Here is a 15,279-nt window from a genome sequence, read left to right as displayed (position 1 = left end):
TACATTCGACTTACGCTCCGATATTTATTTTCGCCAGGGTTTGAGTCTCTGCTAATTGTAAGCAAATTCAAGTCGCCGCTAACAATAAATGGATTTAAATCTCTACTAATTGTTTGAACTTTTGCTGAATGGAGTTTTAAAATATGAAATATTTTTTATTAGAAAATTATTATATATATTTAATTAAATTGCTCATTTTGTTGTTTCCTTTGCTAAGATTATATTGCTTTAGTTGCTGATCTATCAGCAATTAAAAATTGAAGGATATATTTCACGCATAAATTAAACCTACAATCAATCCATTTTAATATATATACTATATTTTTGAATCTGCAATAAAGGTAAAAAATGTATTTAATCATTTTATACTTGATAAATTAACAGTGTTCTTTTCAAGATTTAATGAAAGAAAAATCAGAGATAGGAATATTGAAATAATAATCCATTTATTATGTTTCTAATTTGTAACAAATATTTTTAATAAACTTTATTCCACATCGTGCATCACATTGCTCTTTTCGAAACAGGACAAGTGTCTTGATTGTGGATATTTAATTTGTTATGTTCGCCATGTATCTATGCAAAATTCCTCAGATTTTAATCTGATAAATGGATGCATTTCGGAAGGTATCAGTGAAGTTGAAAAAATCGAATGTGTGTGTGCACACATGTGACTGTCCGTCCGACATTACTTTAGAGAGAAAACATGTTATTAGATGTGTCTGCAAAACTTTGAATGTGAATATAAAGACGAGTCTGTCTCGACATAGTATCTTTGCATTAACCCAATTATAGGCTTGTGTTATTAAGGCACTCTATGCCAGGAATATACTTATTGTTAGCGTGCACGAGCAGTAAAATGAAACAAAATCAAATGGAAACATACGAGATATGAGAAATTGTACATATAATGAACTCGAACATGTAAATAATCATATACATGTGTTAATTAAATTAAAAATATACTAAAATTAACTGGACGGCAGTCTAATATTTTTACATCAATCGACCCGTTGTTAATATAGTCGTTGTAGAAATTGGCAGTAAAAAATGCAGCGCCTTATGATTTTCTCTCTCCATTATAAAAAAAGTATCTTATTCTTAGATATAAGATCTCCTATCTTAATTGTTTTATTTATCAAGAATTTATCAAGATTGAATCGAGGAAAATTCAGTTGCCAGCTCTTCTCAATTACAATTTAACATGTATTGTGTATGTATGTGAAAATTCAAGTATTAGATTCCATGGAACGGGCCGTGTTTTAGTAAATTTATAAAAAGCTAATGCTAATTTTTATAAAAAGTAAACACTACGTTGCACTTAATTATAAACTGCAATGAGATTCTCTTGAATGCGCTTTTTAGGCGCGATAGCAATATCGCTTCATGCTGCACGAAGTAACATTTTTTGTACTCTGATTATACATGCCTTGTTTTTCCTTAGTTGCGCAATAAACGGAGTTTTATTCTGAATATAAAAAAGTAATGTACACCTTTTGCAGTGTAGTCTCACAGTTTTCAAATGTGACATCATCCAGTAATAAATCCTTCGTTTATTCACGCGTAAAACTGGCACACAGCTCTTTCAACTCCCTATTCTGTTACATTGAATGCTGCATTCGAAAACCAATTAGTAAATCCAATTGACTGGCACCCATTGATGCTCCGTAGCTAAGGCATCCAAAGCTGCAACCACCTGCCTAAACGTATTGTCAAAATCTTCATTCACGATCACCAGATCGATGTATTTCTCGTAAGCTCTCTGCAAGGCTGCGGATTCCTCCAACGTGGATCTCAAATCATCCTCCTGTTAACGGATTAATTGGTTATTTAACTTATTTATCTTATTATATAGAATTTTATTTTTCTAAGAAAAATGATGCTTTACGTGATACAATATGTTATGCAAGAGTATCCGAAAGAAAAACTAGATGAATGCCTAATAATGTTTAGAGTGTATTTCAAATTCTCGTTGGTATCTTTTTTTAAATAATTTTTCTTTCAAATATATAGCATTATAGTCACTTTTTAATAAAGATACTGAGTGCAATATAAAATGCAATTTTGATAAAATCGCAACTTGTTTTCTTTTAACTCTGATCGTAAAAGTTTGGAAAAGTGTTTGATTACAGTAGTATAATGACACGAAATTGATTGTCACCTTTGCCAAGAGAACATGACATGTTTGTGATGAAACATTGGTTTTATTCTATGACATAGATTTTTTCAATGAATTAAAATATGGAAAAACGTGCGATATTAATCTCTCATGACTACAACATACTAAAATAATCTTACAATACTCCAAATTAAAGATATTATAAGTACATGCTCTACATAGGAAAAAAAATTAAAATTGTAAGGATTGTGAGGATTGAGTATAAAATTGAGTAACATAATATATATAAACGTACGTCATGCAATACAAACCTCGTACAAAGACGCGAGGGATTCCAATGTCCTGGCTCTTCTCGAACTGTATCTGATGGAACTCTGGCGGTCGAACTAGCGAAGCCAACATTGAATTTTTACAACAAAATTCATTAACTGAACTGATAGTTTGAAAAAAATAAAACTAAATACAAATAAATAAGTTTTCGCATATATGAATTGCTAGCGTCGCATAATAAATATCGACAGAAGGAGCTCTAAAGCGAGCGTAGAAGAATTTAACAGACGCAGGGAAGACAATTTTTACAGAATGTAGGCAGGTTAAGAGAATTATACCGTTAGATTCCGATTACTGGCACCGGTCGACCTTCCGAGATCATATAAAGACTTCAACTGCTCCATTCCGGGCGCCGCGATGAATATAACATAAGGCATGAACTCGGTACTGTTATGAAGGATCTTGAGCGCGGCTGGGCTGCAATCCAATACGCACATCTTGCCGGCTCTTATCAGTTCCCGCACAGAATCCAATTTCGTACCATACAAATGTCCACCGTGTTCACCATGCTCCAAGAATCTGTGCTCCCTGATGTCAGTCTCCATCGTCTCGCGATCGGTAAACCAATAGCTTTTGCCGTCCTCCTCGAGAACTCTAGGTGGTCTCGATGTGTCTTGAAAGAAAGATCGTTTGTCAAATATGATAATTGGATCCACTTTATTCGTATTTAATGAAACGCATTAATTAATTGTATGTTTCTTACAGGGTACGATAGTGCCAAATTTCTCAGGATCGCTGTTGATCAACCTATTTTTCAGAGTCCGCCGACCTACGCCGCGTGGCCCGACCAGGGCCAAGGTCTTGCGTCGAAATGGCGGCATTCGGGCGACTTCTTCGTAGAGAAGCAGCTCGGCAGCATCGAACTCGCCGTTCGATTTAGATTGATACATCTTCCTTTTTTTCTTCTTGGATATCCTGGTGCCGCAAATACTGATCTTGTGAACAAAGTCGGCCTCGGGCGGCACGAAGGCTTTTCTGCGCTCTTCCAATTCCAACGAAGGTATCAGTCCGGGCGATCCGAGACTTTCGCCCTCCACTCTTCGTGCCTGCCACCAATTCGGATCAGCTTGGTCGACAATTTGGAGGATATCACCTTTTTGGAAAGGTAAGCCAATTTCTCTACAAGGTAGAAGCGTGTCCTCCGATGGATCGTAATCGAAAAGAGCTCTCATGTAGCACTAATAAATCAAACAAAATATGATAAGTTATAATTTTCATTGCTCTGCGATTATGATACACGACATTATTCGCTACACGTGAGTAAGCACCGTGAAAAAGAACAAAAACGTAGCAGTTATCGGGAGCATCGAAGTGAAAAAAATAACTTGGATTTACCGTGGATTTGAGAAGTCGATTCGCATCAGTAGCGATACCTGGAGCCAGTTTCAGAGACAGATTCTCTTTGGCTTCCTGAATCGCTTGCTGAAGTTCTTCCGGACTTCGAACTGTTTTGCCGTTGACCTCGAGTATTACCTCACCTATCCTCAGAAGCTCTTGACGAGCCGCCGTGCTGCCGCCAAGAATTCTGGCAATAATCATATTCCCAGATTCGTCAACTTGTACTGTCAGACCCTACAAAAACACATACATAAAATAAATGTCTTATTTTCGTTCACTCGATTCAATAAAATGTCCTTTACTTGCAGTATTTTAATCGCGTAATGATTAACAAATCATTCAATGTTAAAAATTATAAACATCTTTTGATGTGTTAAAATATTTTGAAGAAGCATGCAGTATTAGAAAATCGCTAAAGCACTGGTAATCGTACTCGCCTCAGGGAAATAAACATTCGTATTTATTTATGAAACTGCGAATGGGGTACTTCTGCCTTTAAACAAATCTGACAGCTAACTCGAGAATTTCGCGATTTTCACACGATAAACTTCCAGTATTATCTTAGATACATCCAAGTTTAATTTTACGCATATTCTAACGAACATTTCTCTTCCTCGAGTATTTATAATTAAAATATTATAAAATAATTAAAATTTATAAAAAATATCAAGAAAAATTTCTTTAAGTAGATATCTTGTGGATATTAAAATTAACATCAATAAATTATCTTTTCTCAAACGATAAAACGATAAAAACAATTTGTATTTGCTTTTTAACGCAAAATTCTTTATGCCTCTAAGGTAGACTTACCAAAGGCTCGTCTGGTTGTCTCCTAAGACCAACCACCCTGATAGGCATTGCTTCCTTCTTGTTCGTTGGCATTGCCACTAAGGGAGAAATCGCTTTAGAAGACGCTTCCTTGCGTTCCACAACTGCGTCGTGCGTCTCCAAGAGCGCTCTTAGATGCGAGTTGCCGAGAAGATTCACCAGTTCCTTAGCATATGAGTTTCTGGAGGTTTGGAAGGCGTGACACACTTCGTCAACGATGTCACAAACGGACGAGCATACCGGTTCCACGGGCACCGGCGGATCCTCCAGACGCTCCTGGACCTAAACCACACAAAGATTTCAAGTCAAAATCCCTGTTAAAAACTGGTTTCTCTCATGGTCCTTAGAGATATAGATATTCTTTCACAATTTTTTCTCCTACATCTTATATAACTTTTATCTGTATTAATGTTTTATTTTTCATATATATATTATATTAATATTATATACAATATATTTTTCTCTATTTGATTAATATTTACATTATTTTGCACTATATATTTACCGATTCTGTTTTCTTTATTTTGCATTAAAACACACATGTAAAAGATATCAATATTATATATTATTTCCGATATTGTTTACAAAAAATATGCAATATCTTTTTCTATTATTATATTTTATTTATTGATGTAGCTGCGTAACCTTAATTCCTGCCAATCATAAAAGTCAGGGAAGAGAACAGGTTTCTGTTAAATTTATCATGTGAGATAGCATGCAAAGTGTTGGCTGTCTCTTTTTTCGTTCATCAAAGAAAGAAAAGCAAATGGAGAAAGTACATGTTGTTGAATCAACAAATTACTTGTGTATATTTCGATTCTTGTAACAATATTTGTTAAATCGACTTACTCTGATATCTATGACCTACTTAGAAAGAGAGAAACTTAAGCACATTAGCTCTGAAAAAATAAATATTGTTTAAATATACAGCTTATGGAATAATTACATATACATTTATACACATATACAGTTTCAAAATTCGAAAAGAAATTTGGCCGTTAATATACATTGTTAATAATCAGAGTAAATATGTGATAGTGATGATGCTGACAACTTTTAATTGGGTTAGAGTTAATCTAATTGACACATAAGTCATCTAATTAATTATATGCTTGCTTGGAATGGTGTAGGGTTGAACAATGAATGAGTAATTCGAAAAGTAGGCCAATCACAAATCATTCGATATGATAGAGAGAGTTCTGAATATCCACATAATATTGAAATTTTTAATGAATATAATTTATTGTTTTGCACGATCGCTTTTTTCTAAATACAAAATAATTTAACAAGTATAAAATATTTACGGACGAAAAATAAAAATATTATTTAATTGGCCTGCGAGTTTCTTTTCAATCATTTTGTAAATAACACATGCATAATATAGTCGAATAAATAAATATATAAATAAATATATAGAAATAAATAAATAAATATATAGAAATAAATAAATAAATATATAGAAATAAATAAATAAATATATAGAATATTATCAGAAGTCGATGATTCACTGTAAAATTATTTCTTTCCTCAATCTCGTCATAGATCATTACATTGGCTTCACCAACTATTAGCAATGAAAGTGAATTTCTCATCACCTACTCGACTGTGTGTTACGAAATTGATTTCTCAATGATTACCAATCGGCCAAAAATAACGGTTGTATGTTTCTTGAAAACTTTTCGACGCCACGCTTTCAATTTGTTTGTTCTACGCGCACATGTGCTTTAAACATCGAACGTGATTTGTTAAAAAAATCAGCATTTATAACATATTATTATTTATCGAGATGTACTTTATCGGAGTATCAAATTAATGTAATAATATTTTCTCTCGATAGAGTTGAATTTGTATTGATTTCCAATTTCTTTAAAATATGATATTTATAAAACTATGCCAGAGGCGCATTTACTATAGTCATATATCTGATTCTTTATGGATTATAAAGAGTTCGAGCATTTATTTATCCACTTTGCCACAGAAATTGCGTATCCTTTCAGATAAATTGCTCGTTTCTTTAAAAGAACTGAACGTTTGATTTGCAGTGTTCTTTTAATGAACGAGAAGCCATATTTCTGTTGAGAATAATAAGCATGCCAGACTTTGCTTGCGATTAAAAATGCTCGTTTCCTCGATTTTCTTCTGAATATCATCAAACGAGTAGATCGTCACTTGCTTTATCATCAAAAAGATATTGTATATTGTTGATCTTTTTCTATCATTTCCCCTTGTTTATCCTGGCAATTGGCAGAGTTGTTAAATTTTATAGCAATCCTATCAATTTCACTGTCATGTTAGTGCACATCTGAATCTTTAGACTGACTAATATAAATCATTCCACGGTGTTTATCGCGATTTTTCAAATAATTATGTTCTGCTGAAGATTCGTAAAGCTGAAGAAAGAACAGCGTTTTGTCCACTTTAGATATCTTTTCATAGAAATTTTTTCTGCATTCGTCAGACACGACGCTCACCTGGAGAAAGACCTATGTGACCTGTGCGATGCTCCGAGAAGACTGATGGAGACTAAAGCGCGGTCGTGTCGATGTCCTCGCGATAGTATCGATCGGCCAGAGTCAGACACACGAAGGGAAATTAGATTTAGCTACTGGACGGCAAGAGAGGCATATATCACGCAGACGAGGAAAATATTCGGGTTCAGTATGTCGCGACACTTCCTACGTAGGTAAGCAACGTCAGAAAACTGCCGCGCCTATACTGACGTCGGCTACCTCCCTCCGCACAGCCTGTTCAGGCGAGTCGCCTGCTGCCGTTCTGGAGAACAGGTGGGGGTCCTTCCTCTCCTGGCATGCAACACTCACTCCAGGAACGTAGTTGCTTGTCTGGAGGCCACTATTCCAAGGTCATCGTTTGAATAAGATTGGCCGGGCTATTGAAAGTGGTCCTCGAAATGGCCCTCGATTAATTCCTTAAAATTGCATATCCCTTGATGAATCTTGAATTGGTAGAAAATTATTGAGAAAAGTCTCATTTGTTACAACTTTTTGATTTTAAACATCACATGTCCTTAAAATTAAGAAACTGAAATTTTATGTAAAATTAATTGAAGAATAACAATAGATTAGGAGTATATTGATCTGTTAATTTGCAATGTATGTCCAGTATTATAATCTTTCTGTTCTGCCATACATCATAAAATAAATGATGAATTTGTTTCTTTTTTTCTATTCTTCATTTTTTCAACAATCATGCAAAATGCATATAAAATATTTGCATATCTATTGCTTTCAATTGAGAACGTTAACGACAGTGAGATATTTGATTTCCATCTTTACGAGTACTTTGTAATCCTATGATTGGAAGAATAGCTGCAATCAAGACGAAAGAATTGAATACATTGTTCCATTTCCGGTACAATCATTATAGTCACGTTTACAGTCCTGTCACCCACATACATACAAATTTACACACATGTTGTATGTTCCTCCCACTTCTTCTCGTACGATCACAAAGCCGACTCCCCGACTGAAATGATGTCGTCTTGTATGACTTACAAAAACACGTATGTAAGCTTCGTATACTACTGTAACACGCTCGCATGGATTTCTGCGAGCCAGCGATGACTCTTCGGAGGCACCTATGACCCGTCCAATTGAGGGGTTTCTACGAGGTCGCAGTCAATCATCCGACATTAAGAGAAAGAGAGTAAGTTTTATAATTCGTTAATTGATGGAGATCATAAATCTTTATTCTCTTTTTCGCGCCTCTTAATTTGATTTGTAAATTATAATATTTCTTCATGTGGGTGAGAAACGATAGAATAATCTCTGACTCATTCAGGCGTAATTGTGTGTTATCAACATTCTTGTAAATATTTTTAATTTCTTTCTTCCTCGTCGGTTTTGATTTTTTATGACATCTTCTTCCCGGTTTTTAAACAATTAATTATCCAGATGTTGATTACATTTCTTTTTGCCATCTAGGAATTCTTTCCAACTTGATTTTCGAAAGATGTAGACATTCTATCATGCTCGTCAGCAGTTTCTATTGTTGGCTCAATCCAGCACTAAAAACGAGAAGCGTGAGCCGATTCTTTAATGATTTCTTGGCACCGCTTTCTACCTGGAGTCACATGTTTTACTTGCGTGTCAGGTAAATTGTCGGAATGTGGGCTCGGACAAGGGAAAATGCACATGCGCATACAATTGTGTAATCAATGGAGAAAGAAAAGACTGATATAAAATTTTGCTAGAAAGAGAGAAAGAGATAATAAAAATCAGAAAAGAATTTTTATACGTCACATTTGATATAGAAAAAAATCACATCGCGTCCCATAATGACCGATTCTCACCGATGATAAATTTCATCGACGAGGTATTCTTCGCGGTAGAGAAGTATGTCGCGACCGAAATAGCGTGGGTGTCGCGAACCCGGTGTTTCGCGTGATGCAAGCACGTGAGAGAAGGCACGTAAAGCGAAGAAAAATAACACGCGTATTATCAAATTCTTTTTTGTAAGTGACAAACGAGTTTATTTTCTATCCTGCCGCGTTTTTCTCACTCGACCAGATTCCAGTGAGGTGATATTACTCACTCTTCTAAGTTAATTACACACACGTATCGCTTGGCTACGCACGCAATTAGGCGACATACAAGCAAATCGAGAGTGGCATGTAGAAGGTATTTTCAAATGTTTTACGAAAGACCCTCAGAATTATTCGATGTAGCATTCAATCCAAGAAAAATATTCTAAAGATGTTTAACACTGCACAAGCTCGAAACAATCTGAAATATTTAATATAATCAATTATATTTTGTATATTAGATTAATTCAATTTTATATCGTAATAAAAATATTCTTCAGATGCACTAAATACATATATTAGTCATAAGTTCAATCATGTATTATATATTATTATATTATGTCTGTGAGAGTATGTGGACAATAAATATGGCTGCTTGAAAAATGCAGTTGATCTATAATTAATTATTGCCTCGCTCTTTGGTTCGTGCACGCTATACAAACTAGATTTAGAATTGCATTAGGAATTTAAAAAAACGTATAGAAAATAGCACATTAAAATTTTCTGGTTTAATCAAGCCAACATGTTTTAGTTATGTAATCGCGTTCACCGATTTAGATCAGCGTTTTATTGATGAGACGAACATCAAGGAAACAAGCCATCGGTTCAACGATATGGAGTATTTAGAGAGCTTGCTAGAACACTTGCGCAAATGTTTTAATTTTTCATTTAACGATGCAATGAAGAAAGATATCGCGGTAGAGTGACGGAGAAAGAAATAAAGAGAGAGAGAAGATCGCTCGTAAATCCATGTGTTCCTCGTAAATTTTCGCGAAGTAAAGACTGTTTGCATGGACGTGTATATGGAAGCTATGCGTAGCGCATAAAACGAAATTATATCCACTCATGCGTTTACGATTTGCTAGTTAGAGCAAGAAAAATTGCTATCATTTTCCATTGAGAATTTTCATATCTACAACATCGAGATAAATATATAAGGCAATTGAAAAATAAATCTTAAAAAAATAAATCTTTTTACATTCATAATTTAATTTTACACACTCCTTTCTTGGAAATAATATCCAAATTAATACAGATGAAAAAATAAAAAATTCATATGTTTCTGACCAAATTTTTCATATAATAACGTCACCGATATGCATAAAAAATTTAACTTGGCAAGCTAACAAAGATCAGAGATACTCGAGTACTCTTGCATTGTAGATGGTTCTTCGTCTACTTTCGTTTAGAGATAAGATGCGCACTCACCTTTACAAGGGACGTGACGACCGGACTGTCGAGGAGACCCTTCAGGAACAGCAGGTCTGTGTCGTCGGCGACTTTACCCAGTTCCTCGATATTGTCACGTACGTGCATGAAAGCAGCTGGAACAGTAACGGCGCACTTGTTCATAATCAGCTGCGGATTCACGGGCCAGGAGCAGGAGCAGCGCATCGCCGCATGCGGCATACGACCGCAACGGTAGTAACGGTTGAGAGAGAGAAAGAGAGAAAGAGAGACTAGAAAAGGGTGGCACAAGGAAGAAGCGGGGGATGCCAATGGGGTCGCAGCGATGCGAGAGTGAACCCGGGCGTGGCCATCTTTCGGCCTGATCAATATTTGGGTCAGCTACAGGTGGCCGACGCATCATGCGAGATCTCTTTCAATTCTCAACTTGAAGTGTTATTAAACATTTCCTTTATGCATCTCTTTCTACAATTGTTTATTCTCTTTTTCTCGTGTTAATTAAAAGTTAGTTAAAAGATGAAATAAAAATATAAATTGAAAATAAACTAAAAAGAAAATCAGTAATCAAAATAAATACGTGCAAATAATTCAAAAGAAAATATATGAGAAATATCTAAAATTGGCTGTTCGATCAGGATTTTACTGTGATACCAGTCTCTCTTATTTATAAGTAAAAAATTTTACAATTTAAAATTTCTCTACACGAGACACTTCCTTTTAGTTTATAATCTTATTACAAACGCAAGCTCGAAGATAAAGTGTAAAGCTGTTAAATAACACATCCAAGTGCATTTCAATTAACGTCACTTCTATTCGCGACTTCAAGTAGTACGATGCTTTTCCAAGGTCTTTTAGATATTATTATCACGTTCCACCTAAGTGATATTATATCTGTATCTGATGCACATGCGATTCGATTATATCTAGTGCATATAATTATGATATTTCTTCTAATATTTATCATGATATTATCAATTTATTTAAATATCCTACATACATACATATATACATATATAATTTATAATTTATAATTTGCCATTAAAGAAAAAGAATAAAGTAGAAATATATTCGGAAAATATATTGATTTCCCATTTTGTGAGAGAGAATGAAAATACAGTGAGAGAATGAAAATACAGCTTTTAAATTTAAATGATTTGCTTTGTACGAATTATTGATCGATTACGCTTCGACACATACTTGAAACTTGAATCCTCGATGAAAAGTCACTTGACTATGTAATAATAACCTATGCCGAGTATGCATGAATGATAAATGTATGCCATTACAAGGCATTGAAGCATGGATCGGAACATGAGAAGTACAATGTGTACGGAATGCTGCCGGTTTTCACGCTTTTATAAATATATATTTTTTACGAATATTTTTCAGCATTAGCTAGATTAAATTTTATTTAAAAAATGTGATGACATGTAAAATATACGTTTCTCTATGAAAACATGTTCGTATATGTTATATTATTATTATATTAATATATATAATAATATAATAATTTATGTTTATAAAAATAATGCAATCGTATATGGTATAAATATACAAAGATATCAAAAATAGAAATGCTATAATTAAAATATATATTACAGCTATTACAAATTTGATATTATCTTATTGTATTGTTTTCGGTCATCAATAATATTATCGATTCATCGTATTAATACATTGTTATTATTATCAATTTGATTAACTCTGAATGCAGTCTTGAAATGCATTGTTATCGCAATGTATTCATGAATTTTACACACAAGCAAACAGGAAACGCGAGAGTTGAAAGTTGTCAATTGAAAGGTGTGTATATGTGTCTAATCGTTATGCTATATAATTAATATTAAAACTACGGGAAAAGCAAACGAGGGAAATTAAAAATATGCGACTGGCGATAATATTTGCATTCATTCCCACCGGATGTTCGAAGAAATACGTTTCGCTATTGAAAACACATATATTCGTATGTGTGTGTAGAATAACAAAATATTTCTCTTTAATCTCGGAGAAGCGTGAATATTTCTATCAGAGGGAGAAACTATTTCTATTATGTTATAAAACGTTTCACAGATTATTCGCGAGATGCCGTATAGCAATATTTTGTCCTGCAATAATGGAAATTTTACCGTTATCGATTTGATGGATAATCGCGCCATTCATCGCATCCATGCTGGCCAACAATCGCTGATCTTCCAATTTTTCTTTTTTTCCAAAGAAAACCATGATGACAACATTCAGCTTCGTGTGACCAGAATAGAAAATTATTTCTAGATAACTTTTTCGATTTTTATGAAACTTAGTTTTTTGCAAGTTTAATATAAAAGTTTACATTTTCATATTCACACACATATTGTTTTGCATATTTCTTTTGCACATTCTTTTTTTATACTTTTATTCTTTTTTTTATACTTTTATAAAAGTTATCATCATTTTAAGTTTAAAATATTATTTCACATTTTTTAATATTTCCAAGACGGAACACATACATATATACACTTTCTTCTTGAAATTTAGAAGAATTAAAGAATCTTGCATTATCGTTAATAAGCCTGTTGTCACAATTTTATCATTGGTATAATAATTACAGCATTAATTCACCATTTAATGCAATTCGATAAGAAAATATTTCCGTCGTTGCTCTTCTTGCTATCACTTTGCGGTGAATGGAAACACTGTCTTACACCTGCCAGGGCCCGAGAGACTTGGTCCAAGTAAGGGGATTGCGAGCAGCACAATGCCAAGATAGTGGGGCAACTAAGACGAACCCAACTACGCTCGTTGACATGATTTCAACGTCACATAATTCATGCTACTTGCTCGAAATTTTTCTCGGATAATACGCGTAGTCATTGTTCGAAAAAATTACTAATTCACCTTGAAATAAAAATAACAAGACACAATAAAAAATTGCGAAACTGTGATGAAAAAGACCTGTGATGAAAAACTGTGATGAAAAAGTAATAATAATGAATGAAAGACAAGCGCGGGAGATCGGAAGACCCAAAGATTCGTAAGCGGCGTTGGCTGCCGACTGCCTTTAGAAATTCAAAGCTAGCTTCTACGAAGGGTCGGATGTTGTATCCAGAAACAAACCAGCTGGTAGGCCTATGGAGGGGGCATACAGCATGTAGAACGAGAAAGAAGAGAAGAAAAATAAGAGGAATGAATCGGCGCGCCATGTTCCACGTGTTCAGACGATTTCGCGAGTTTTGTTTTCTTATTATTTTTCAAATGTACATCTAATATCTCTTTACATCGTTTCCTCCATTTAATTATCTAGAAAAATTTTCTTTACGTACTAGAAAATTTTTCGGAGAAAAGAAATAGAATTCTATTAATTATATCAAAATTTTTAAATTACAGAGGAAAATCAATATAGTAATTCCTGAAGCAATAAAAGGAAAAATAATTCTGAAAAGATGAAGAAAACGTGATGGCAAGATAATTGACGCAAGCTAGAGAAGAAATCGAAAAGAGGAAGAAATTGAAAAATATATAAAATCGATAAAAGTCTAGTATCTAACGCCGACAATTATCGGAAGTATTTCAATCGTATTGACCTAAAGAGGCTTTTCCGCTATAAACAGGAAGGAAATCGTAAGCAATCAGTGTTAGCTTTTCTCGTTCAAGGTTGCAGACCGAGCGTCATCGATCGCTTGAGGTTTCCGTCTTCTGGAGAACATGTGCGTAGCAATCGATCGAATCGCACAAACTCTGAACGGCATGCCGACAGATTTGGACTTCGACATTCAAATCCATTTCAAATAAATTCAATATACGCAGCTGATATATTCTCAGTATTTTACATTTCTTTTCTCTCGTTGAATTTCGTTAAATATAATTTTAATCAGATTAAATCAGATTTAATCAGATTACTTCAATTATTTATAATTGATGAAAAGCAGTTTTGACTTTCCAAAAGTATTTCATAAGAAAAGCATCGAACAAGATTTCATGCAAATCTTACAAATTACCGTTCAGCAATAAATGCAACATGATTGTGGTTTTTCCTTTCGGTCCAACGTATATTTCGTGACATATTAGGCAACATATCAATGTCAATTTAAAGCTAAATTTAATTTAAAAAAACAAAAAAAGAACATGTAGAGATGTCTTAATTGTAAAGAATAATCTTACCTGAAGTGGAGTTGAGGTTCTTTCTTTGAATGATCGACGAAAGAGCGGAGCAACCACAAACGTCGTCGATGACGTTTCCCTTTGATTTACTCCGCATCATTTTGGTTGACTTTCTGAGATAATTCCGAGCGACATTACGCCTATCCTGGCCGATCACTCAGGTCTTTCACTTGGGATCCAGTCATTACGAAAATTCGCCGTAAATTCTTCGATTCCATGGGGTTGTCATACTCGCTACTCCGTCCAAGATTTCACGTGCCTAAGTCGTTGGCTTTCCCTGGTGGATCGATGCTTTCGGGCGATGATCGCTATCGCGGCTATTGGGCGATGAAAATAAACCGCTGTTCGGTGGATCAAGATCTATTTATAGATCGAAACGACTTCGGCGCCAAGTACTTTTTACGCGAATGCGAAAACGATATCGCCGGGATCGCCGAACGCTCATGAGTCGCACGAACCGACCGCGACCGGTACTTATAGTCGGTGCAAAGGGGGTGGTCTTTGTGCACTCTATCTATCTCTCTTTCTTCCTCTCTTTCTCTCTGGGGCAATTCTTCGACTCGTGGCAACGCGACTGTTACACGTTATATCCCCCTCGATCGATAGTAAACGCGCCCATGAAAGGGTCGGAGATATTTTTCGCGGGACTGCATGAAGGAGAATTAACGCAAGGAAATTCAAAAAAAGTTTGAAATAACACACTTCCTTTTGTTATTATTCTTGCCGTCCTCCAAATTTACAAAATGTTATTTTCATTAATGTTCGATGATGTTCTTTGAATCGAAATATAAGTGAATGA

General features: G+C 34.6%; 1 protein-coding gene and 1 long non-coding RNA gene across 4 annotated transcripts; one reads left to right on the top strand and one right to left on the bottom strand.

Moving 5' to 3' along the window:
* Nucleotides 1-429: 429 nt before the first annotated feature.
* On the bottom strand, nucleotides 430-14,951 carry Vari (MAGUK p55 subfamily member vari). Of its 3 annotated transcripts, none has more exons than XM_083101468.1 (8): nucleotides 14,481-14,951; nucleotides 10,365-10,480; nucleotides 4,598-4,897; nucleotides 3,785-4,021; nucleotides 3,153-3,627; nucleotides 2,728-3,062; nucleotides 2,431-2,505; nucleotides 430-1,807 (listed from the first exon to the last, which is right to left on the bottom strand). In XM_083101468.1, exons 1-8 carry the CDS (start codon nucleotides 14,578-14,580, stop codon nucleotides 1,631-1,633), a joined length of 1,815 nt encoding a protein of 604 aa, XP_082957594.1. In that variant the 5' UTR covers nucleotides 14,581-14,951; the 3' UTR covers nucleotides 430-1,630. The 3 variants fall into 3 exon arrangements, with proteins under 3 accessions (XP_082957594.1, XP_082957595.1, XP_082957596.1); XM_083101469.1 differs by lacking the exon at nucleotides 14,481-14,951 and adding an exon at nucleotides 12,470-12,786; XM_083101470.1 differs by lacking the exons at nucleotides 10,365-10,480; nucleotides 14,481-14,951 and adding an exon at nucleotides 7,087-7,367.
* Nucleotides 7,923-9,543, top strand: LOC145972690 (uncharacterized). Its single transcript, XR_014439252.1, has 2 exons — nucleotides 7,923-8,278; nucleotides 8,557-9,543. It is a non-coding gene; the product is annotated as an uncharacterized LOC145972690 (long non-coding RNA).
* Nucleotides 14,952-15,279: the final 328 nt, after the last annotated feature.

This window comes from Camponotus vicinus, unplaced genomic scaffold, assembly GCF_025532165.1.
Source record: "Camponotus vicinus isolate PSW18456_S1 unplaced genomic scaffold, iyCamVici1.0 SCAF_6, whole genome shotgun sequence".
Taxonomy (NCBI): domain Eukaryota; kingdom Metazoa; phylum Arthropoda; class Insecta; order Hymenoptera; family Formicidae; genus Camponotus; species Camponotus vicinus.
This window is presented reverse-complemented; position numbering and strand designations above follow the sequence as displayed.